The sequence below is a fragment of the Hypanus sabinus genome, chromosome 10 (genome assembly GCF_030144855.1).
Source record: "Hypanus sabinus isolate sHypSab1 chromosome 10, sHypSab1.hap1, whole genome shotgun sequence".
NCBI lineage: Eukaryota > Metazoa > Chordata > Chondrichthyes > Myliobatiformes > Dasyatidae > Hypanus > Hypanus sabinus.
This window is the reverse complement of record NC_082715.1, coordinates 37,597,877-37,623,220: the sequence shown is the minus strand read 5'-3', so window position 1 is coordinate 37,623,220 and position 25,344 is coordinate 37,597,877. Positions and strand designations below refer to the sequence as shown.

At 43.4% G+C, this 25,344-nt stretch overlaps 1 protein-coding gene across 1 annotated transcript in view; it reads left to right on the top strand.

Annotated features, from left to right (window-relative positions):
- The window catches only part of gtf3c2 (general transcription factor IIIC, polypeptide 2, beta), a 118,774-nt gene that overhangs the window by 41,419 nt on the left and 52,011 nt on the right, over positions 1 to 25,344 (top strand). The window contains exons 10-12 of the mRNA XM_059981684.1: positions 578 to 609; positions 717 to 846; positions 14,713 to 14,857. Coding sequence (XP_059837667.1) covers positions 578 to 609; positions 717 to 846; positions 14,713 to 14,857 — 307 coding nt within the window. The remainder of the gene's footprint in view (positions 1 to 577; positions 610 to 716; positions 847 to 14,712; positions 14,858 to 25,344) is intronic.

Below are 25,344 nucleotides of genomic sequence, written 5' to 3'. Positions count from 1 at the left end.
AACTTTATTTGAACTAAACAGCCTTGCTTTAAAGCCTCCCTCAACCCATCCCCCGTGGGCGCGGATGCTCCAAAAGACACGTACTCACAAACCCCTGTAGGCTATCACCCTTAACCGGAACGGTGGCTAATTGTGAGCCGGTTCAGATGTGCTGGGAAATGGGGTCGCCTCAACGTTTTATTTAGATTGTACAAGATCACCATAATCTTCAAATTTCGAATTACATTTCAAAAACTAACAAACCACGGGGAGCCGCAGCATAGAGATGAAAGATTCGCATGCGGCTCCGGAGCCACGGGTTGCCAACCCCTGATCTAGGTAAAGGTCTAGTAGAAATCGTTTATAATAGAAGAGTGGAGAAACTTTTAAATTTTCTCAAAGAATACTAGAGATGTTAGAACAGTTAAACTGAATGCGAATTACAACAATTAAAGACTTGATATTTTGTGTTTTAAAATATAAAGAATGACATATTTTAAATGTTGATGTTTCAGGAACAAAAATCCAAAAATGCAGTTATGATGTATGTAAGTTTTTCCAACATTATTTACTAAGGTGTCTTATTTTATGGTTACAGCTTCATCTATACAAGGACCAATCATATGCAAGGCAAGTTCACTTAATTGGATTTACAACTACATACCGAAAAAATATATCACTGTTTATATGGTTTCTAATTTTAAGGTTTAACAATATGTGAAATGATTTTTATGTAGGTGCAATGTACTGTAATTCTGGAAATTGGATCCGTTCAGTATAGTGGGTCTTCTCAATGTGGACAGTGTTTTTGCCTTGACTGGATGCCCTCTGAGGAACATCAATGTTTGGCAGCAGGTTTTTATGATGGTATGTATCAATGTGAGCTCTGAAGCTTAATATTATCTTCCTTGCCTCAGCAACTAATTCTGAGCTTGAGTGCTGCTGGTTCCTTTATTGTTTTGCTCTGTCAAGCAATTGCATTTTGTTTAAGTATTGGCAAGTTTCATTTTCTGGCCACCTTCGATCTCAGTTGTGCATACGCCATGTCATCATGTTTTACAACACTGTGTACTGTACATAGGGAATTATATAAGGTAATACTGTGGCGACCCATTTCCTGGCGCATCCGAACCGACTCACAATTAGATAGCCTACGGGGGTTTGCGAGCACAGAGCTTTGGAGCCTCTGCGCCATGGGGGGCCGGTTGAGGGAGGCTTAAAAGTGAGGCTGAAGTTTTCGAATAAAGTTTTTTCCTTCGACTGCAGTTACCGACTCCGTGTCGTAATTTTAGCGCTGCGTGTAGCACACCGCTACAATTGGTGACCCCGACGGTCCAAACGATTTTTGGACCAGAAATGACCGACGCCGCCTCTGTTCATGCGGTTTCGTTGAAACTGCCGGGTTTCTGGACACAGCGCCCGGACCTATGGTTCCAGCAAGCCGAAGCCCAATTCCACGTTCGCCAGATCACCTCAGAAGACACCCGCTACTACTACGTGGTGAGCTCCCTCGACCAGGACACAGCGGCCCAGGTCACGGAGTTCGTACAGTCGCCCCCGGCAGATGGCAAGTACACGGAATTCAAAGCCCTGCTCCTCAGGACTTTCGGACTCTCACGGCGCGAGCGGGCTGCCCGTTTACTGCACCTGGATGGCTTGGGCGACAGACCTCCATCGGCTTTAATGAATGAGATGTTGTCTCTGGCCGACGGACACACATGCCTCATGTTTGAGCAGGCATTCCTGGAGCAGCTGCCCGAGGACATACGCCTGCTGCTGTCCGACACGGATTTCAGTGACCCCCGGAAGGTGGCAGCCCGGGCGGACTTGCTGTGGAACGCCAAAAAGGTGAGCGGGGCGTCCATCGCACAGATCTCCCAGCCACGCTCCCGGCAGCAAACCAGTCCAGGCCCGGCCGCAGAGCCCGCCAACCCCCGGCCCAATGAACACTGGTGCTTCTACCACCAGCGGTGGGGCGCAGAAGCCCGCCGTTGTCGCCCGCCCTGCAAGTTCCCGGAAAACGCCAGGGCCAGCCGCCGCTGATGGCTACGGCGGCTGGCCATCGGGATAGCCTCCTGTATGTGTGGGATAGAAGGTCGGGACACCGGTTTTTGGTCGATACTGGGGCTGAGATCAGTGTTTTACCTCCGACGAGTTACGACACCCGCAGCAGGGCACCAGGTCCCCCCCTGAGGACCGTGAATGGCAGCACAGTAAGGACCTATGGCACCCGTCAGGTGCAGCTACAGTTCGGCTCCAGCCAGTTCACGTGGGACTTCACACTGGCCGCAGTAGCCCAACCGCTTCTGGGTGCGGATTTTTTGTGGGCTCACAGCCTACTGGTCGACCTGCCCAGGAAGAGACTGGTACACGCCGAGACCTTTCAGACGTTCTCCCTGGGTGCAGCCCAGTTGCCAGCCCCTCACCTCGGCTCCATCACGCTGTCCGACAACGACTTCACCAGGGTCCTGGCGGAGTTCCCATCAGTTCTGGCACCGCAGTTCACAGCGGCCATGCCCAGGCACGGCGTACAGCACCACATCCTGACCCAGGGACCACCCCTCCACGCCCGCGCTCGGCGGCTTCCCCCGGACAAGCTCCGACTGGCGAAGGAGGAGTTCCAGAGGATGGAGGAATTGGGGATCATCCGGCGGTCCGACAGCCCATGGGCCTCCCCCCTGCACATGGTGCCCAAAGCAACGGGGGGCTGGAGACCGTGCGGCGACTACCGCAGGCTGAACAAGGCTACCACACCGGACCGCTACCCTGTGCCGCACATTCAGGACTTTGCAGCAAACCTGCACGGCGCACGGATCTTCTCCAAGGTAGACCTCGTCCGAGGGTACCATCAAATCCTGATGCATCCTGACGACATCCCCAAAACGGCTCTCATCACCCCTTTCGGCCTTTTCGAGTTCCTCCGCATGCCGTTTGGCCTGAAGAATGCCGCACAGACGTTCCAGCGGTTAATGGACGCGGTGGGACGGGACCTGGACTTCGCGTTCATCTATTTGGATGACATCCTCATAGCCAGCGGCAGTCGTCAGGAGCATCTGTCCCACCTCCGTCAACTCTGCGCCCGACTGAGTGAGTACGGTCTTACAATCAACCCCGCCAAATGCCAGTTCGGACTCGATACCATTGACTTCCTGGGCCACAGGATTACTAAAGACGGGGCAACCCCTCTGCCCGCTAAGGTAGATGCGGTCTGCCTCTTTCCCCGACCCACCACGATCAAAGGCCTTCAGGAATTCGTAGGTATGGTCAATTTCTACCACCGCTTCCTCCCTTCAGCTGCCCGGATCATGCACCCCCTGTTCGCCCTGATGTCGAGTCTGAGCAAGGACATTACCTGGGACGAGGAGTCCGCCACCGCTTTCATTCAAATGAAGGAAGCTTTGGCGAACGCCGCAATGCTAGTACATCCCAGAATGGACGCCCCTACCGCCCTCACAGTGGACGCATCAAACACGGCAGTCGGTGGGGTGCTGGAGCAACTCATCGCAGGTCGCTGGCAACCCCTGGCGTTTTTCAGCAAACACCTGCGACCACCCGAGCTTAAGTACAGTGCTTTCGACTGGGAACTGTTGGCGCTCCACCTGGCAATCTGGCATTTCAGGTACTTCCTAGAAGGTCGGCCCTTCACCGCGTTCACGGACCACAAACCGCTTACCTTTGCGTTTACGAAAGCATCCGACCCCTGGTCATCCCGCCAGCAACGCCACCTGTCCTACATCTCTGAATACACGACGGATGTCCGGCACGTCTCGGGTAAGGACAATGTCGTGGCGGATGCGCTCTCTCGCTCTACCGTTCATGCCCTTTCCCAAGGGGTAGACTTTGAGGCACTGGCAGAGGGGCAGCAAGCGGATGAGGAGATTCCGAGTTACAGAACCGCAGTCTCCGGTTTGCAGCTCCAGGACCTCCCCGTAGGCCCAGGTGAGAGGACCCTACTCTGTGACGTCGCCACCGGCCAGCCCCGTCCAGTCGTCCCGACAGCATGGCGGCGCCGCGTTTTCGACTCCATTCATAACTTGGCGCATCCCTCCATCCGGACAACTGTCCGGATGGTTTCCAGCAGGTTCGTTTGGCACGGACTCCGCAAACAGGTCAGTGAATGGGCCAAAACGTGCATGCACTGCCAGACGGCCAAGGTGCAGCGGCACACCAAAGCCCCACCGCAGCAGTTCCATCCCGCCCACCGGCGTTTCGACCACATTCATGTGGATATTGTGGGCCCCCTGCCAGTGTCGCGTGGAGCGCGGCACCTCCTGACTATTGTGGACCGGTTCACAAGATGGCCAGAGGCGGTCCCGCTCACCGACACCACCTCCGAATCTTGCGCCCGAGCCCTGATCGCCACCTGGATATCTCGCTTTGGTGTACCAGCCCACATTACCTCCGACAGAGGCGCCCAGTTCACCTCCAACCTGTGGTCAGCTATGGCCAGCCTTTTGGGGACTCAGCTGCACCACACAACTGCCTACCACCCACAGTCGAACGGGCTAGTGGAGCGTTTCCACCGTCACCTGAAGTCGGCCCTCATGGCCCGCCTGCGAGGAGCCAACTGGGTGGACGAGCTTCCCTGGGTCCTACTCGGCATCCGCACAGCGCCCAAGGACGACCTGCACACCTCGTCGGCCGAGTTGGTATACGGTGCGCCCCTGGTCGTCCCCGGGGAGTTCCTACCAGCCCCAAGGGGGCAAGAGGAAGAACCCGCAGCAGTCCTGGGCAGACTACGCGAGAAGCTCGGTAACCTGGCCCCCATACCCACTTCACAGCACGGGCGGCACCCGACCTGCGTACCCAAAGACCTACAGAACTGTAAGTTTGTGTTTGTACGAAGGGGCGGGCATCGGCCGCCGCTGCAGCGGCCATACGAGGGGCCGTTTATGGTGCTCCGGAACAACGGGTCCACGTTCGTGCTGGACGTTGGGGGGAAAGAGGAGGTTTTCACGGTGGACCGCCTCAAACCGGCCCATGTGGACCTGGCGCAACTGGCCGAGTTTCCGGCGCCTCGGTGCAGAGGCCGACCTCCCAAGCAGGTTCTGGCCCAGACTGTGGACATTGGGGGGTGTATCGCCGGTTCTGGGGGGGGGGGGGGGGTTATGTGGCGACCCATTTCCTGGCGCATCCGAACCGACTCACAATTAGATAGCCTACCGGGGTTTGCGAGCACAGAGCTTTGGAGCCTCTGCGCCATGGGGGGCCAGTTGAGGGAGGCTTAAAAGTGAGGCTGAAGTTTTCGAATAAAGTTTTTTCCTTCGACTGCAGTTACCGACTCCGTGTCGTAATTTTAGCGCTGCGTGTAGCACACCGCTACAATACTACATTTTAATAATTGAACTTGCACCATACTGCATCCATATTACTTTCCACTTAAAAGTTATAAAAGTTTCAAAACTGAAGTAAACATCAAAAATCCAATCTGTTTTCACCATCTGCATTGAACTGATTTGTATGCAAGGCATATTGCATGGTTAGATTCATACCAATATTTTCATGTACAGTGACTGCTTTTTAAAGACCAAATTTTGTGATGGCCAAGTCTAAAAGAATGCTTCTTTTGACTCTGAAGCATACCATCTAAAATCACTTTTATCTTCAGTTTTTAATTCATTGTTTTTATTACCATTAACCCAAAGAAAAAGCAACATTTAATATTTAAACTATACAGACTATGCAATGTTATTTCCTTCTAAAGCCTTTAGGAATTATGATCATTAACCTAGCAGTCCAAAAAGAGAACATCTTAAAGCTTTCTAGTTGAAAGTTCTAGTCCTAAATTTATAGATTAGCTTTTGTAACTCTTGCTTCAGCTAGCGGCTTGATGATCCCTCGCCCCACAGCCTGGCCAAACTGGATGCTGCATGATGTGTCCCATTACAAATCAGTACCACAAAATGACCAACAGAACACAATATGCGATTAAACGATTGAGCTTTATCATTCTTAATTTGACTATATGGTTAGTAAAGAAAACAAAAAAGAAAATGGGCCCATTCTCATGAAACTGTCTAATTAGCAAGGTTGGAGCTCACTGATAAGGCTATTTGTCCACCATCGACCTCCTCCGATCGTCGCTGACCTTCAGAATCTTGCTCCAAGTCCACTCCGACTGAGGTCTACCAACACTCTCCGTTCATGTCTTCTCTCCACATCTCTCCCCAACAAAAGACTGCAAATTCCCAGCTCTCAGACACACAAGAAAGAACAATGTCCTGCTCATTGGCTAGCATACCCCATTATCTCTAGTCATAACCCAAATATTGCTGCTACAGAGACACCATTTCCTTAGCAGTGGAACACTACAGAGAAACCATTACATTAGCAGTGAAACCTTACAGTGTGTTACACTTGCATTGTCAGTTACCTCAGAAGAAATAATTGAGAAATATGCATTAAGCAGCAGAATTTGGGCAGATAGTCATACAACACCATGTCCATGCTGAACATCTAGCATCCATCTATACTAATCCCACCTACCAGCACTTCATCTCTATCTTCCTATGCTTGGGGATTAAAGGATTCGTGTTAAAAAATCATAAATGTTTTGAAAAGACCTGTCTTCAGGACCCCACAGTGTTTCCAGATTCCACCCCCCCTCTGGGAGAGAATACTTAAAGGTTCAAAGGCCCAATTTAATGTCAGATAAATGTATACAATATACATCCTGAAATGTTTTTCTTCACAACCATCCACGAAAACAGAGTGCCCCAAGGAATGAACGACTGTTAAATGTGAGAACCCCAAAGTACCCCCCCCAGCTTCCCCCCGCATGTAAACAGCAGCAAGCAACGATCCCGCCCCTCCAAAAACAAAGCGCACCCACTACTGAGCTGTGATGCAGCCATTCAAAATACTCTCCATCATGCATCTACAGAAGTTAGTCAAAGTTATGGATGTTATGCAAACTCCTAAGTTGAGGCACTGCCGTGTTTTTTCCATAATTGCACTTGAATGCTAGGCCAGGACAGGTCCTCTGAAATGATAACACCAAAGAATTTAAAGTTGCTGACCCTCTGCGCCTCTGATCCCCTAATAAGGACTGGCTCATGGACTTCCAGTTTCTTCCTCTTGAATTCAATAACCATCTCCTTGGTAATACTGATATTGAGTAAGAAGTTGTTGTACGACCACTCAGCAGGATTTTCAGTCTCTGTATACTATATGTTGATTCATCACCACCTTTCATTCGGCCTACACAATGGTATTATCAACAAACTTGAATATGGCATTTGAGCTGTGCTCAGCCACACGGTCATAACTGTAAAGTGAGTGGTGCAGGGGGCTAAGCACACAGTCTTGTGGTGCACCTGTGCTGATGGACATTGTGAAGGAGATATTGTTGCCAATTGCAACAGACTAGGGTCTGCAAATGTGTAAATTAAAGATCCAATTGCACAAGGAGGTAATGAGCCCAAGGTCTTGAAGCTTATTGATTAAATTTGAGGGGAGGATAGTATTGAGTGCCGAGCTGTAGTCGATAAAGAGCATTCTGATGTATGCACCTTTGCTGTCCAGTTGTTCCAAGGTTGAGTAAAGAACCAAAGAAATGACATCTGTGAACATGCTGTGCCAGTAGGCAAATAGGAGCAGATCCAAATCACTTCTCAGGCAGGTGATGTTTCATCACCAACCTCTCAAAATACTTCATCACAGTGGATGTGAGTAGTACTGGCTGATGGTCATTGAGGCTGATTACACATCAGTATAACTGAAGCCTGCTTAAAGCAAATGGGTACTTCAGACTGCCGAAGCAAGAGGTTAAAGATCTCAGTAAACACTTCAGCACGGGACTTTAGTACTCAGCCAAGTCACCCCCATTTGGGCTAGATGCTTTCAATGGGTTCACCTTTCCAAAGGATGCACTTGTATCTGCCTCAGAGACTGAAATCACAAGATTGCTAATTGCAGCTGACTGGGGTCTGCAAGTGAGTAAATTGAGGATCCAATTGCACAAAGACGTAATGAGGCCAAGGTCTTGAAGCTGTGGGAATTCATGATGGTTCCTCCATATTTTGACGGTCAAAGTGAGCATAGGTATTGAGTTTGGAAGCAAAAGCCCTGTTGTCACCTGTATCGCTTGATTTTGCTTTATAAGAGGTGATAGCATTCAAGCCCTGCCTTTGCTGTTGAGCATCCTTCATTGATTCATATTTAGTCCAGAATTGCCAATTCGCACATGAGATAGTTTCCTGTAGGTCATGCCTGCCTGACCGCTTGTAATTTACTTGGTTGCCAGACATGAATGCCTCTGATCTGGCCTTTAGCAGATCGTGGATCTCATGATTCATCCAAGGCTTCTGCTTGGGAAGGACTGAATGATTTTCTAGGGACGCACTTGTCTGCAACTGTTTTTGTAAAGTCTGTGACAACAATGGTCCCCAGATGTGTCCTTGAACATGGCTCAGTTCATCGACTTGAGGCAATCCAGCAACCACTCGCTTCTCTGCCTCCCATGACCATCTTTTTGTTGTAATAATCTGGAAACTTGCTCTTTAGCTACTGCCTGTATACAGTTAGGACAGCCAGAGGGTCAAATTTCCCAAAGTGCAGTCTGGGTATGAAACAGGCATTCCTTATAACAGTGGTTTAGTATGTTGGGACATCTGGTGCTACAGTTTGTACACTGATGGTAAATGGGTAGGGATTTTTAAAGACAAGCCTGACTGAAATCCCCGTCTGCAGTTTGAACTGCGTCATGGTGAACTGTTTCTTGTTTGGTGACAGCATCATGTCACAGCATGAAGAATTTGAAATTGAATTTGAATTTTAAAATGAATGCTGCCTTTGCCAGTCACCACCTTGTCAAAGGAAATGAAATTCTAGATTTGGCTATTGCTGTGCTCTCCAGATCGCCTTTGTATCAGTTGCCTAAACTTTGATGCTGTACATAACGATCAGATATATATCATATAAATATCAAGTCTTATTTGGCAGCATTACTTTACTTGCTGACCTATAAATCCCAGATCACCATTGCCTCAGATTTAAAATTCTCAACACATTTTGCTTTTCAAGCCCCTGCAACCTCGCAGTTTCCTAGAAATTCGTCTTTCATCTTTACTTTCTTGCATATCTATAAATTTGTGGATGATACAACCATTGTTGGTAGAATTTCAGATGGAGATGAGTGCATACGGGAGCAAGATATACCAGCTAGATGAGTGGTGTCATAGCAACAACCTTGCACTCAATGTCAGTAAGACCATTGTGAATTTCTCAATGGGTAGGACAAGGGAACATGAACCAATCCTTAAAGGGGGATCAGAAATGGAGAGTGTGAGCAATTTCAAAATCTTCAGTGTCAAGATCTCTGAGGGTCTAACCTGGTCCCAATATACCAATGCAGCTATAAAGGAGGCAAGACAGCGGTTTATATTTCATTAGGAGTTTGAAGAGATTTGGTTTGTCATCTAAAAGACTCAAAAACTTCTATAGACGTACCTTGGAGAGCTACTGTACAGCTCCAAAAGAAGCTACAGAAAGTTGTAAAATTTCAGCTCCATCATGGGTACTTGCCTCTATAGTATCCAAGACATCTTCAAGGAGCGGTGCCTGAGAAAAGTGGTGTCCATTATTAAGGAGTTCCATCACCCAGGTCATACGCTCTGCTCATTGTTATCATGCAAGAGCTTAAAGGCATGCACGTGGCAATTCAGGAACAGCTTCTTCCCCTGTGCCGTCTGGATGTTAAACCCATAGACAGTACCTCACTTTTATCATTTCTGTTTTTGCACTATTTTTAATTTAACCATTATATACATGTGTGTATGTTTAAGTCATGCACTTTGGTAGTAAAAATAAATGTGCGGACTATTTTCTAAATGGGGGGAAAATCCAGGAATCTGAGATGCAGAAGGACTTGGGATGTCCTTCAGAACATCTTGAAGTCAGTGGTGAGGAAGGCAAATGCCATGTTGGCATTCATTTCAAATGGTCTAGAATACAAGAGCAAGGATGTGATGCTGAGGCTGTATAAGGCACAGATGAGGCCTCACCTGGAGTATTGTGAACAATTTTGGGCCCCTCATCTTAAAAAAGGTGTGCTAGCATTGGAAAGGGTCCAGAGGAGGTTCACAAGGATGATTCCAGGAATGAAAGGGTTATTATATGAGGAGTGTTTGATGGCTCTGGGTCTGTACTTGCTGGAGTTCAGAAGGATGGTGGGGTGGGGGGGGGGGGGGGGGAGTCTCATTGAAACCTTTTGAATGTTGAAAGACCTAGATGGAATAGATGTGGAAAGGATGTCTCCCATGATGGGAGAGCCTAGGACAAGAGGGCACAGCCTCAGGATAGAGGGGCTCCCTCTCAAAACAGATGAGGAGTAATTTCTATAGTCAAAGGATGGTGAGTTTGTGGAATTTGATGCCACATGCAGCTGTGGAGGTCAGGTTGTTGGGTTCGATTGTACATGACATCAAAGGTTATGGGGAGAAGGCAGGGAACTGGGGTTGAGGAGGAGATAGAAAAGAAGGATTAGATATGACTGAATGGTGGAGCAGACTCAATGGGCCAGATGGCCTAATTCTACTTCTATGTCTTATGGTCTTGTATGTGTATGTATATGTATATATGTGTGTATATCTCAATTGATTTGTTTATTTTTAATGTATGTTATGTATTGCATTGTACTGATATCACTAAGTTAACAAATTTCACAATGTATGCCAGTGATATTAAATCTGATTCTTATCTCAATTCTACTAATTTAGTTGTCAGGAATTAGATGTTTTAAAAGGGATGGGGAGGAAAGTAGAAGAGATGAAGGAGTGGCAGTGCTAATTAGGAATAGTATCACAGCTGCAGAAACAGGGTGTTGTGGAGGGATCATCTCAGAGTTAGTGTGGGTGGAAGTCAGAAGCAGGAAAGGAACAATCACCCTGTTGGGAATACAGTGGATTCCAGTTAATTGGGATATATGCAGACCACTATATTTTGGCCCAATTCAACTGCCACCCCAATTAGCTCAAGTTACATGAAGATAGTTAAAAAGCTATAAAAAAAGACAAAGTAGTCTGAGTCTGAGTTGAATTGGGCCAAAATATAGTGGTCTGCATATATCCCAATTAACTGGAATCCACTGTATTCCCAACAGGGTGATTGTTCCTTTCCTGCTTCTGACTTCCACCCACACTAACTCTGAGATGATCCCTCCACAACACCCTGTTTCTGCAGCTGTGATACTATTCCTAATTAGCACTGCCACTCCTTCATCTCTTCTACTTTCCTCCCCATCCCTTTTAAAACATCTAATTCCTGACAACTAAATTAGTAGAATGAAATGCAGAACAAATTAGAACACTGCCAATACTACTGCAGTACTATAAAACTATTAGTTCCTACTAGTTATTGACGGAGGAATTAATCTAATGTACATTGATGTGTTTTTTTGACTGTAAGTAAGCAAGATCCACACAGACACCTAAGCCAGATAATGGACTGCCTCCATTGCCTTCCTGCATAAAGTAATATCATAATCCAGTATCCTGTGTAGTGACTAGCTCAAGTTCAGATGTGTCATCACTCTCCTCGTCTTCATAATGGTGTTTCAAACAATGATTTTGACAATTGTGTCCTCCAAATCTTCACTGCCTTTTGAATTAGCATCTGTCAGCCCAAATTGAAAACAGTACACAATCATATGTAACCAACGCCATATAAAAACTGTTTGCTGTAAGCATGGTGTAGCATCTAATGTCCACACAAGGGCACACAACTGACACTAGTTAGGAACTGTTCTAATTAAGTAGAATAGTGTTCCAATTAAACAAAGGGAATCCTAGTTATTTTTTCAAATTGAATTTTTGTTCTTTTAGGGTTATCCCACATAACCGCTGCCCCGATTAACCAATGGCCCAATTAATGGAAATCCACTTATTTTATAGGCATCTCAATAGCCACCAGGACACGGGCAAATAAATAGGCAAATTTTGGAAAGGTGCAGAAATAAGTTTTTAATGGATGACTTAAAATTCCCTAATATTGATTGTCACCTCCTTCATGCAGAAAGTTTTGATGGGGCAGAATTTGTTACTGTGTCCAGCAAGAATTCCTGACACTATATGAGCAGGCTGACCAGAGGAGAGACTATACTGGACCTAGTACAAAGCAATGAACCTTGTCAGGTTTCACACCTCTCAGTAGGTGTACGTTTCAGAGATAGGAACCACAACAATCTTTACCATAGCTGTACACAAGGATAGGAGCAGATGATATGAGAAAGCATTTAATTGGGAGAGCTAATTACAATGATAATAGGCAGGAACTTGAGAGTGTAAATTGGGAACAGATGTTCTCATGAAAATTCACAGCAGAAATGCGAAGATTGTTTAGGGAATACTTGCATGGGGTTTGGATAGGTTTGTCCCACTGAGACAGGGAAAGGATGTAACAGTAAAGGAACCATGGTTGGACAAGACAGGTGGACCATTTAGTCAAGAGGAAGAAGGAAGCATACTTGAGGTTTAGGAAGCAAAAATCAGGGAAGGTTCTTAAGAAAGATAGAAGAGGACATGAGAAGGCTTTGTTAAGTCAGATTAAGGAAAATCCCAAGGTGTTTGATTATGTACTGTACGTGAAGAACAGGATAATGACTAGAATGAGGGCAGGTCCACAGATAGAGGAGGAAGTAGGGAAAGTCCCTAATGAATACTTCATTGTTCACCAGGAAGAGAGACTTTGACAAATGTGAGATCAGCTTGGAGCAGACTAATGTGTTGAAGCATGCTGAGGTTAAAAAAGCAGTGTTGGGATTCTGGAAAAACATTAAGATGGGTAAGTCCCTGGGGCGAGATGGGATATATCCCAGGTTGTTATGAAAAGTGAGGAAAGAGATTTCTGGGACATTGGCAATTATCTTTGTGTCCTCTGTGGCTATAGGAGGGATTGGAGGATGGAAAATGTTCTTCAAGAAAAGTAATAGGCACAACCTTGGGAATTTATGGACCAGCGAGTCTTGCGCGAATGGTGGGCAAACTATTGGAGAGGATTCTCAGGGACTGGATTTATGAGCATTTGGAGAATCAGGTCGTACCTTAGAAGCCTAATTGAGTTTTTCAAGTAGGTGACAAAGCAAATCAGTTAAGCTAGAGTGATGGATGTTATGCATATGGATTTTAGTAAGGCATTAACCAAGATTCCCCATTTTAAGCATATCCAGAGAGTCATGAAGTATGGGATCCTTGGAAATTTGGCTGCATGGATTCAGAAATGTCTTGCCAACGGAAAGCAGAAGATAGTAGTAAATGGAACATATTCTACCTGGCGGTTCATGACTGTAGCAGTGTTCTGCAGGAATCTGTTCTGGGACCCTTGGTTTTTGTGATTTTTTTTTTAAGTATCAATGATTTCGTGGAGGAGTGGGTTAGGAAGTTTGCAGATGGCACAAAGGATAGCATGGGAGGTTATAGAAGGTTGCAACGGGATTTGGACAGGATACACAGTTGGTCAGAAAAATGTGAAGTGATACACTTCAGAAGATTGAACTATATCATTAATGGCAGAATTCTTGGCAATATGAAAGAACACAAAGATCTTGGGATCCAAGTCCATAGATCCTCAAAGTTACTGAATGAGTTGATAACATGGTTAAGAAGGTGCATGATGTGCTGGTGTTCATTAGTTAGGGCACTAAGTTCAAGAGCCATGAGGTAATGTTGCAGCTTTAAAACTCTGGTTTGACCACACTTGGTTTATTGTGCTCAGTTCTGATCATTTTATTATAAGAGGATATAGGAGCTTTCTAGAGGGTGCAAAGGAGGTGTACAAGGATGCTGCCTGCTTTTTTGAGGAAAGGTTGAGAGAGCAAGTGCTTTCCTCTATGGAGTGATGGAGGTTGTGAAGTGACTTGTTAGAGGCATATAAAATTATGAGAGGCATAGATAGAATAGGCACCCAACACCTTACTCCCGGGGTGACACTGGCCATTTACGGTGAGTGGAGGAAAGTTTAGGAGAGATGGTAGAGGTAGGCTTTTTACATAGAAAATGATGCATACCTGAAATGCACTGCCAAGAGTGGTAGTAGAAGCTGATTCAATAGGGCCTTCTAAATCGGTACATGAATATATGAAAAATGAACTCATGGAGTAGGTTTATATTAGCCAGGACAACATCTAGGACCTTTGAAATTTCCCCCATAAACTACTTTTCCCATTTCCTATCATGATCCAAATTAAATCTTGGCATTTTTAACAACTTTTTAAGTTTATTGTATATGAACGCAAAAGGAGGTCTTAAAGCTGCAGAGCTCTTGATTGCAAACTATGCATTAAGCCCAAGGAAGAAATCAAATTGATATTGCCATAATTCAGTTCCTGTGTCACACTGCACCTTGCAGTAGCTATTATATGAGGGTAATATTTGTTAAATTTCCATTTGATTCTGCCCTTAGTTCTTCTATTCATCCATGAAAGGCTGCTAATTTTATAAAATTCAGTCTGAATTGTATATGCCTACCATACAATTATGTTCAGGTTTATCTACTGTTACACAATGATATAAGCCTTAAAGAAATGCTGCATGGCCAAGATCTCGCATGTCTTTGTCTTAGTACCTTCATGCAATAGTGTGATTCAAGTTAATTCCTTATTATGGACCATAATAACTCTGTAACTTGTTAAGAAGAGTGCATAAAAAGTAATTATGTATTGACTTTCAACTATATAATGAATTTAAGTAAACTGATATTAGAATGTGCATTTTTTTTAATATTCGTTTCATTAAATAGGTACAGTTGCTCTCTGGAATCTGAATTCAAAATCATTACTGTTGCGAGTCCAGCAAGGTGACGGAAGTTTGAAAATCTATCCCTTCCATTCCTTTGTTGCACATGATCATGCAGTCAAAGCTATTGCTTGGAGTAAAGCCCACAGGTAAGTTCTTAAACAAAGACAATAATGTGGGAAATCAACTACAGTTAGAAGAGACATGGGATTGTAAATTAAGATTCCATTGCAATATGGGTTCCTGGAACTAATTGTTAGACTGCATTAAATAAGACATTTACTTCAACAGTTCTCCTGAAGCTAAACAGCATTCTTTTAACTTAATCTATGGCAGAATAAATTTGGGGATAATAATTTTTCAAGACATATTGTCAGGACGGGAGAAAGAGCTTAACTCTACATGTGGCATTACCCAGTGAGGAAAGCATGAGGTAGATACGGAAATTTGGTAGAAATTCAATTTTTCACATAACTGGTATACAAAATAAAATGAAAACAAAACACAGTTGTATTTTTCCAAATATCATTTTAAATAGGTTGCATAAGGCAATAAATCAAATTAATTGACAAAATAATATACTGCAGATGCTGGGAATCTGAAACAAAAGTAGAAAATGCTAGAAGTATTCTGCCAAATTATTGGCAATATTTTAATTGCAATATGCAATTTCCAGGTGGTCTGTGGAAAGAGGGAATGTTTAGAGAGTAAAATAATTTTGTCACATTTTCTCTCCTTGTGATCTGAGCCATGAATAATTAGCATTTGTAGAATTTGTCACATTCTGAGCCAGATTCTGTAATGCATGCACCAAAAACAAACAGCAGATTGAATCCTTTTTTCCCTCAATCTCACCACTCATTATGTACATTTCTCACCAGCGCAGCTGCAGCTGGTGCTGTCCTACTTTTACGGATTGCAAAAACCATCTGCCTCTGAATTTTAGTCCATATTCTTCAATTTAATGCAAACTCCTGCTTTATGTCGGCAAACTCTGCATTCACTGGTATACAAGCCAGCTAGTGTCTTGTATATATGATCACCCAGTTACTAGTGAGAAGGTTTAGAAACTGCACTCCTTCACCTTTTAGTGTTTTCTGCTTCTCTCTTGATGCTGTGTCTTACACCGTTAGATTTAGCTTGACAGTTAAGTTCATAGAACTTGGTTCTACCTTACTCCTGCCAATTTTAGTTCTAAATTTGTTGTTACGGTAACTGAAGCCAAATTCAATATCAACTAATTAATGAGCCAAAGATTCCTTCAGCTCAGTATTAAGAACCCACATCTATTTTTTAATCTTAAAAATATATGTGCCTATCCATCTCCCAAGTGAACTCATACAGAATAGGACCGTGTGTAAAACCACTATTCTCAGCTGACCTTGCTAACCCACATCCCATTAATTATTTTCTCAGCTGTTCCACATTGACCATTTGGATCCCTTTCTCCCCCTCAAGCTAAAACTCTAAATGATACCTCGTGCCTGTTTTACAATAGACATTTTCCAAGTGATCTCGTTAATTCTGGCAGCTTTCTCCACCATTCCCACTCTCCCCCAATTCTCAATTTTCTATAGGGATCAGTTCCTTTGTGATTCCCTTGCCCATTTGTTCCTTCCCACTAATCTCCATCATGGCATTTATCCATGCAAGCAGTCTAAGTGCTACACCTGCCCATTATGCACCTCCCTCACATCCATTCAGGGCCCTAAACAGTCTGAAGTGAGGCAACACTTCACCTGTGAATCTGCTGGGGTTGTCTATTGCATCCAGTACCCCTGATATGGCCTCCACTACGTTGGTGAGACTTGTTGTAAATTGGGGGACCATTCATCGAGCACTTCCGTTCCATCTGCAAAAAACAGAACTTCCCAGTGGCCCTATGTTTTAATTTTAATTCCCACTCCCATTCTGACATGACAGTCCACGGCCTCCTTTTGTGCCTCAATGAGGCCACCCTCAGAGTGGAGAAACAACAATTTGCATTTCATCTGGGTAGACTCCAATCTCAATTTCAGTATCAAATTCTCTTTCCGGTTTATGTTTTTTAAAAAAAAAAGTCCCTCCCCTCTTCTCTTCTCTTCCCCTTACCTCTTCTCACCTGCCTGTTGCCTTCCCCCCACGTCCCCTCTTCTTTCCTCTCCTTATGGTCCACTCTCCTCTCCTATCAGATTCCTTTATCTCCAGCTTTTTATCTTTTCTACGCACCTGCCATCACCTATCACCTTCTATCTATTCTTCTTCCCCTCACCTAACCTTTTTATTTTGGCATCTTCCCTCTTCCTTTCCAGTCCTGAAGAAGGGTCTTGGGTGGAAATGTTGACTATTAGTTCATTTCCATGGATGCTGCCTGATCTGCTGAGTACCTCCAGCATTTTACATATGTTGCTTTAGACTTCCAGCATCTGTAGAATTTATTGTGTTTATCTTTCAGAAGAGATGAGGTCAGCATGGACCAGCGTGATCGTATTAAATGATGGGGCATGTTTGCTGAGCCTGAGTCTTGTTCTTACTTTCTTTTGATCTTTCAAGTATTCCATTCACCCATAACAGTACACTGAGTCCCACATTCTCCTTTTCACTGCTTACTTGGGTTTCTGCTGAATATCCTGTCCAGTTGGCTACATGGCAACTTGTAGATCATTTATTTCAAATCATTCTTAATGCATTCTAAGTGAGATATCATCCTAGTCATGTTTTATCTGTATCCGAACTCTTGAAATACTACTTTTTGTGTTCCTGTTTGGATCAGTTCATTATAAATGGATGTCGAATTAACTCTTCTTGGGCTTCCCAGGTATCGATTATATTGGATATTTCAATAACATACTCTGCCATCTCCATAGTCCATCCTTGCTGATGCAGGTTTCCACCGGATTAATACCATCCACAAACATGAAAAAAAGCTCGAATCACAGCTTAATGACCTGGGACTCAGGTTGGCTGGCGTTTACAGGATTCCCTGTGAATGCAGAGCAGTGTATATCAGCCAAACGGGACACATGGTGGAAATCCGCATCAAGAAGCACAGGATATGTATCCATTTGGGTTACCCGGAGAAATCGTCGGTAGCAGAACATTGCATTCGCAATGGCCCTGAGGATTGACTTCAGCACAAACTACTGTGCCGCACCAATGGGTTTTGGGACCACCTGGTAAAGGAAGCCATTGAAATAAAACTAGAGGAAAAGAATTTTAACAAAGACAAAGGTCTCACTCTAAGTAAGAATTGGAATTCGATTGTAAGCAAGGTGGGAGAAAGGAAACCTGATCGGATGAGGACTAACTAATCAGGAGGAATGGACTTCAGAGGTATTAATACCACCAGATTAGACATGCCCAAGCATCATCCCTGATGAAGATGGCAGAGTTTGTCATTGAGGTGTTGGTTATAATAAATACCTGTACCCAGCTGGAAGCCTGAGAAGAATTTCATCATCATATATGCCGGGAAAGCACTAAATCTTTTTTCGTATGTGGATCTGTTACTAGATTGTTAATTCAGAGGCCTGTTCAAGAGATGGATTTAAATCCATCATTGGAGCTGGGAAACATCATTTCAATTAATTAAATTGGAAAGAAAAATGTTGTGTCATCACTGGTATCCTTGAAATTACTGGATTGATATTTAAAATTTCACCTGGTTTACTAATGTTCTTTTTAGGAAGGAAATCTGCCATCATCATCCATTCTGATCTGTATATAATTTGACAGAAATTTATTCCATTCAACAGCAATAAAGGATGGGAAATAATTAAAAGGAAATGCTCACTTTTCAAAACTCTTTCAAGACCATTTTGTACAACTTTACTATCCCTCTCACCCATTTTCCATCCTACCTGCCTTGTTGCTCTGTATGAATTTCTGAATATGTATACATGTCCATTGTACCCCCTTATGTCTCTGTCTTATTGTCCAATACAACCAACTCTGCTTTATCTCATTTGCCACTTGGGAATACATAGCCTTTCAGTGATAAGGTGTTTTACACTTCCCAAGCTGCTTTATAGCAGTACACTATTCTTTGTGTTTAATAAAGGAAGTGCAGCAGCCAATCTGCACAGAAGCAAGCTGCCATAAAGACCAGGTTGTAACTTCTAAATAAATGCATAATGTTGATCAGGGTTAAAAAATGGCCAGAACACTTAGAATTTTCTTCATTTTCTTTGAAATTGTGCTACTATATATACACTTCTGTCCACCTCAGGAAAAACCTTTGGTATTTCATGGACATTGTATCTTCCAGTTCATCAATTTTAATTAATACAAAGGAGTCAGTCTAGATTCTTCTGATGCCTTATTGAATCCCTTTGTTACCTCAACACTCAACTAGTCCCATGTTCTTGTGATTGCACTTGCTGTAACTTCAGCTCCTCAATAATTCTGTTGCCTGTATTCAAGTCTGGCCACCTGTTGTCTGTCTGGTAGCAACTTCATTGTCTCTTGATTCCTCTATGATATCTTGATTTTTAATATTCTCATCTTAGTTTTAAATCTTCTGGCTTTAAAGTAAACAGGACTTCCTTCAATTAAAGGTATGACAGGGGAACTCAGTCCTATGTGTTATCAGGCCTGCAACATGTGGGAACTCCCAGCAGATTTTCAAATTCTGCAAGGCCATGTCTGCAGGAATTGCCATCATTCTGACCAGCTTGAATGCTGTGTTTCAGAGCTTGAGGATCAACTAGAGGCACTATGATGCATCCATGAAGCTGAGAGTTTTACTAATGACCAATTTTTTAGAACTGATCATGCTCAAGCTAAGGAATTGCAGAAAGAGTGAATGAGTGAACACCAGATCCAGGAAGGGAGGCAAAAGATGGGGAAGCCTTAGAATGCAAGTCATTCCATTACTGTTTATTGGAAAATGTTGCGAATGGTGAATGTGGATATTGCTCTGGAAATGTAGACAGTTCTAATGGTTGGCTCTGCTGCTCAATATCCGGGGCAGTTGTAAGTGGAATAGATGGGTGCTTTTACGGTCTTAGTCACAAATTCTGGATGCTGTGTTGTTTCCTCGGGTCAAGGATGTCATTGAATGACTTTACCATTTTGTTTGTACCACCTTGCAATCAAAGGTTTCAATTCACATTGGTATAAGTAGAGCAAAAATTAGGGATGAGATTCTGCAACTTGCTTTTGTATCTACTACTCGGCTTGCTAAATTCAGGATTGTGAACTTATCTCTGTTACTTTCAGAGCCAAATGCTAACCAGTGCAGAATTAGGAGTAGGTCGACAAGTAAGATGAATGTGACTGAAGAGATGGTGCAAGCGGGTTAAGTTATATTTTTAGATTATTGAAAAGGTAGGACCTGTATAAATTAAGCAGATTGTTCTTGGACATGATGGGAGTCAGTGTCCTTGGAAAAAGAAGCAATAGTGTTACTAGAACTGTTGTGGAGGATTGAAATTACTTTTACAGGGAGAAAGGTATGTCAGGGAGTGATTAACAGCCAAATATAGAAGGAAAGCCAAGGCTGCAGGCACATGGAAGGAATGTAATGCAAGTTCTTTTTAGTATCTGGATGCTGATAAATAAGGTTGCTGAACAAAGGGTGATAGTCATTGTGTGGAAATATATTGTTGCTTCATGGAAACTTTTTTATAAATTTTTTTATTGAATTTTCAAATAGGTTACAGAAGGAAAAAAATTATTTTAAAAAATTTTCAACCATTCCCCCCCCTCCCCCCTAACATACCCCTGTAGAAAGAGAAGAAAAAAGAAAGAATGCCTGGATATCGGAAGATCCCTACATGCTCCATGGAGTTCATAATAGCTTTAATATATATATTTATTTGTTTCCCCAGCTTCATGGAAACTTTGATGAAAGACTAAGTACGTAGCATTCCAGGGTCTTCAGGTGGGCTAGGACGGAGGTGGGGATTGGAATGTAAAAGAGGTGGCATTGCAATATTAGTTAAGGCATCCATCACTGTAGCAAGGAGGGATGCTGTCCTAAATGCTCTACAAATAAGGCCACATGGTGAGACCTTGGAAGCAAAAATGAAGTCATCAGTTTGCCACCCCTGTCTCAAAGACCTCCAAGTAATTAGCAAGTGATAGAGAAACAGTTATGTAAGCAAATCAGAAAGAAAAGTTAAAATGAGACCCTCTATTGGTCGGCGTCCACCATGTATGTTGCGTCCCAGCTGTCTAATTGATATGCATGTCAGAGAGCAAGCTGTTGCCCATGTAGCAGGCTTGCCCTCTCCACGCAGCTGATGGATTCAAAGGAACAGCAGAGACTGATGCTGTTCAGCACCAGTGACGTTTCAGGAGTTGTCAGTCAATGTAGAACTCAATGTAGGACTGCCTTAGGAACTCCAGTTCTGGAGTTTTCCTCAGGGTTTACTCTGAAGCCTTCCCCATGAGTGGGTATAGCTGCTAGGCAGCATAGGTTGAGTTCAGAGTTTTCCTTTCCTGGGTGAGCTGCCAAACACGACCAAAGAGCCCCATCTGCCCAAAGTGACTGGTTTTAAGATGCCAGTGATCCGCTTTTGCCCTTCTCTTGTCAGTAGAAACAGTTCTACCAGCTTTATTATCTAAGCCACACATGAAGGAAAGGAGATGGACTTGGTTGTCAGAAGCTATTTGAGTCACACATCATAGGGAGCATTTAATAGGTAGTCGGAGCTTATCCCCCTGCCATCCCCTGCTATAACAACCATAAGGAACCACTGTTAAAATAATACTGTAACAATTATATTGTATCTTATAATCCCCAATATTAATTGGGATCACCTTAATGTAAAGACTGGAAGGGGCGGAATTTTTTAGAGTGCATCCAGGAGATCTTTTGAGATACTGGAGCAAGTTTCATTGGGAGAACATTTTGGAAATGATGACAGTAAATGTTAAGTTTTAAGAATATAAAGAAGGTCAAGGATTGTTTGGAAGTTAACTTCCTGAACTGGGCAAGTCTGTTTTTAATATAATAAAATAATCTGGAAGAAGTGGGTTGGGAGCAGCTATTTGCAGTTTGGCCTACAGGCCATAAATGTGGGGGGGGGGGGCAATCAGAAGCAAAATAGAGTTCAGGGACAATCAAGAGAAGATCTGCAGATGCTGGAAGTCCAAGCAACACACAAAATGTTGGAGGAACTCAGCAGGCCAGGCAGCATCTGAGTTTCTCCAGCATTTTGTGTGTGTTTGTGTGTTGTTTAGAGTTCTGGGACAACTGCTTCCCTAAGGATGAACGGTAAAGCATGCAAATCTAAAAAAATCTGGATATCATAGGTTAAAGTTTGTGGCAGGTTTGGAGATCTCAACATCGGTGAGGTTCTACAGGACTCTTTTGTGTTTGTGTGTCTGTGTTTTGGGCTGGAGGGGTACATGTGGGTTGGGGATTATTTCTAAAATAAGTAGTTAAGAGAAGAAGAGGGGGTGTGAAAGGCTGACAGTCAAATTAATGAAAATTGAGGAAAATTAGGGGCCAAAGTTGCAATCTGCATTTGAGGTTGTAAGTGAGATCTGAAATTAATGCTGTTTTATTTGTATTTAACATGGAAATAATACTATTGAATAATTCAGGAGGTGGACAGTGGAATTATGATCATGCATATTTAAACTGTACATGAACAAGTCCTTTGGCTCACCTGAAAAATAAGATATTAGCTGCCTCAGCAAGATTAAAGGTGGATAAATTCCCTGATGAGTTGAATTCCAGGTTGTTGTAGAAATGGAGGGAGGAGATAACTCTGAGGAAATTTTCAGATCTTCTCTGGCCACTTAAGAGGTACCAGATGAATGGAGCATAGTAGATGTGGTAACTTTATTCAGGAACAGAAGCACGAATAAGCCAAATATGACTCATGAGCTGGTGTGCTGAAGATCAGTGGTAGGGAGATTATTGGGGAAAAAGTTATATAATCTGCACTTAGAAAAGCAAGAATAGTCAGTATGGATCTTTAGAGGGACTACCCTGAATGCCTATTTCATTGAATTATTTTGAGAATATAAAGTGTGGTGGTGAGAATAATATTGCTGATTATGTCCATATTGACGTCAGTAATGCTTATAATCAGGTTTCAACTGGGAGACTGGTCTTATGAATCCAGGGCTGTTTGTAAATTTAGATCCAAAATTGGCTTTGTGATAGGAGGCAGAAGGTGGTTGAGGAGTGCTTCTCTGAAAAGCCTGTTCAGTGCTTTGCTTGAGGGTTTGGTGCTTGGAACCCTTGCTATTTTTTTGTATACATTAATAACTTGGAAGTGAATGCAGAAGGCAATTTTAGAGAACATGCAGACGACGTGAAAACTAAGGGTAGTCTTTGGCGTCTGAACTATCTAATTTTTTATTTATTTTATGTGACGATACAGCAGGGTAACAGAACCTTGTGGCTCATTGAGCCAGTGCTGCCCAAGTACATCCATGTGATCAATTAACCTATTGTCCCACATGTCTTTGGAATGTGGGAGGCACCCAAAGAAAATCCACGTTGTCACAGGGAGAACATAAAACATCCTTACATACAGTGGTCTGTAAAGATGAACAGTAGTCGCTGGCACTTAAAGCATTATGGTAACCACTACACAACTGTCCCATCCCAGTTACATAGTAACATTGGCAGAGAAATTCCTTGGTCTTAATGATGTTGAGTGCAAGGTTGTTGTTGCGAGCCTACTCAACCAGCCGATCTGTCTCACTCGTACAGTATATGCCTCATGGTCACCATATACAGTAGGTAACTCCTGAATCTATATTAATTGTACATGTATATAAATCTATAACATAAATTTACAATAATTTCTTCCAACTTTAGCAATCTCCATATTTTAAGTAGAATTTAAATCTTTAATGCCCCAACTTTAAATTTGAGCTAAGCTCCTGAATTATTTGTCTTGCAAATTAGCTTCTTTGAATTTTCTTGACGTTTGCATTGCTAGTGTTTGAATAAAAGTTTAAAGTTGTTAAAAGTGTCACACAGCATTAAACTGTTAATGCTTCACACCAGTACTCCTGAATATCTATTTTTAAGTAGTTATGGAATATATGATGAGGGTAGTGCAGTGGATGTGATCTACATGGATTTTAGTAAGGCTTTTGACAAGGTTCCACACGGTAGGCTTATTCAGAAAGTCAAAAGGCATGGGATCCAGAGAAGTTTGGCCAGGTGGATTCAGAATTGGCTTGCCTGCAGAAGGCAGAGGGTCGTGGTGGAGGGAGTACATTCAGATTGGAGGGTTGTGACTAGTGGTGTCCCACAAGGATCTGTTCTGGGACCTCTACTTTTTGTGACTTTTATTAACAACCTGGATGTGGGGGTAGAAGGGTGGGTTGGCAAGTTTGCAGACGACACAAAGGTTGGTGGTGTTGGAGATAATGCAGAGGATTCTCGAAGATTGCAGAGGGACATTGATAGGTTGCAGAAGTGGGCTGGGAAGTGGCAGATGGAGTTCAACCCGGAGAAATGTGATGTGGTACACTTTGTAAGGACAAACTCCAAGGCAGAGTACAAAGTAAATGGCAGGATACTTGGTAGTGTGGAGGAGCAGAGGGATCTGGGGGTACATGTCCACAGATCCCTGAAAGTTGCCTCACAGATAAGATAGGGTAGTTAAGAAAGCTTATGGGGTGTTAGCTTTCATAAGTCGAGGGATAGAGTTTAAGAGTTGCAAGGTAATGATGTAGCTCTATAAAACTCTGGTTAGGCCACACTTGGAGTACTGTGTCCAGTTCTGGTCACCTCACTATAGGATGTGGAAGCATTGGAAAGGGTACAGAAGAGATTTACCAGGATGCTGCCTGGTTTAGAGAGTATGGATTAGGATCAGAGATTAAGGGAGCTAGGGCTTTACTCTTTAGAGAGAAGGAGGATAAGAGGAGACATGATAGAGGTGTACAGGATATTAAGAGGAATAGATAGAGTGGACAGCCAGCGCCTCTTCCCCAGGGCACCACTGCTCAGTACAAGAGGACATGGCTTTAAGGTAAGGGGAGGGAAATTCAAGGGGGATATTAGAGGAAGGTTTTTCGCTCAGAGAGTAGTTGATGCATGGGGTGCACTGCCTGAGTCAGTGGTGGGGGCAGATACACTAGTGAAGTTTAAGAGACTACTAGATAGGTATATGGAGGAATATAAGGTGAGGGGTTATATGGGAGGCAGGGTTTGAGGGTCAGCACAACATTGTGGGCAGAAGGGCCTGTAATGTGCTGTACTATTCTATGTTCTGTATTTCTGCAGGCTTTAATATGGTGCGAAGTACTATAAGAGATCATTCATTAATCAACAGTTTGTGAAATTAATTTCTCTGTTTCAGTATTATATTTGCAACTAGGTAGCAAATTTGGGACCAGTTGATTCTTAGCTAGTTCAGCTATAAATTACTGGTTTCAAAATATGTAATATGTTGAAGCTGGCAATAAATAGAACAAGTTAAGGACTTACTATCATGTTCATTATCTTCATTGCTCACATAGCCTAACTTGTACTGTTAATAAATAGCAGTTTCCATAGCTAACCCTATATGTCATTCAATCTATATTAAATTATCTACTGTTTCCAAGGACAAACTAGGGTTCATTTAGAAATGTTCAATCCTTGCACCTTCATTGTTATGTATCAGAATTGTTGTGAAATACCAACATTAATGAAGAAAAATGCAGCTTGGTATTAGGTTATTTAAGTCAGATT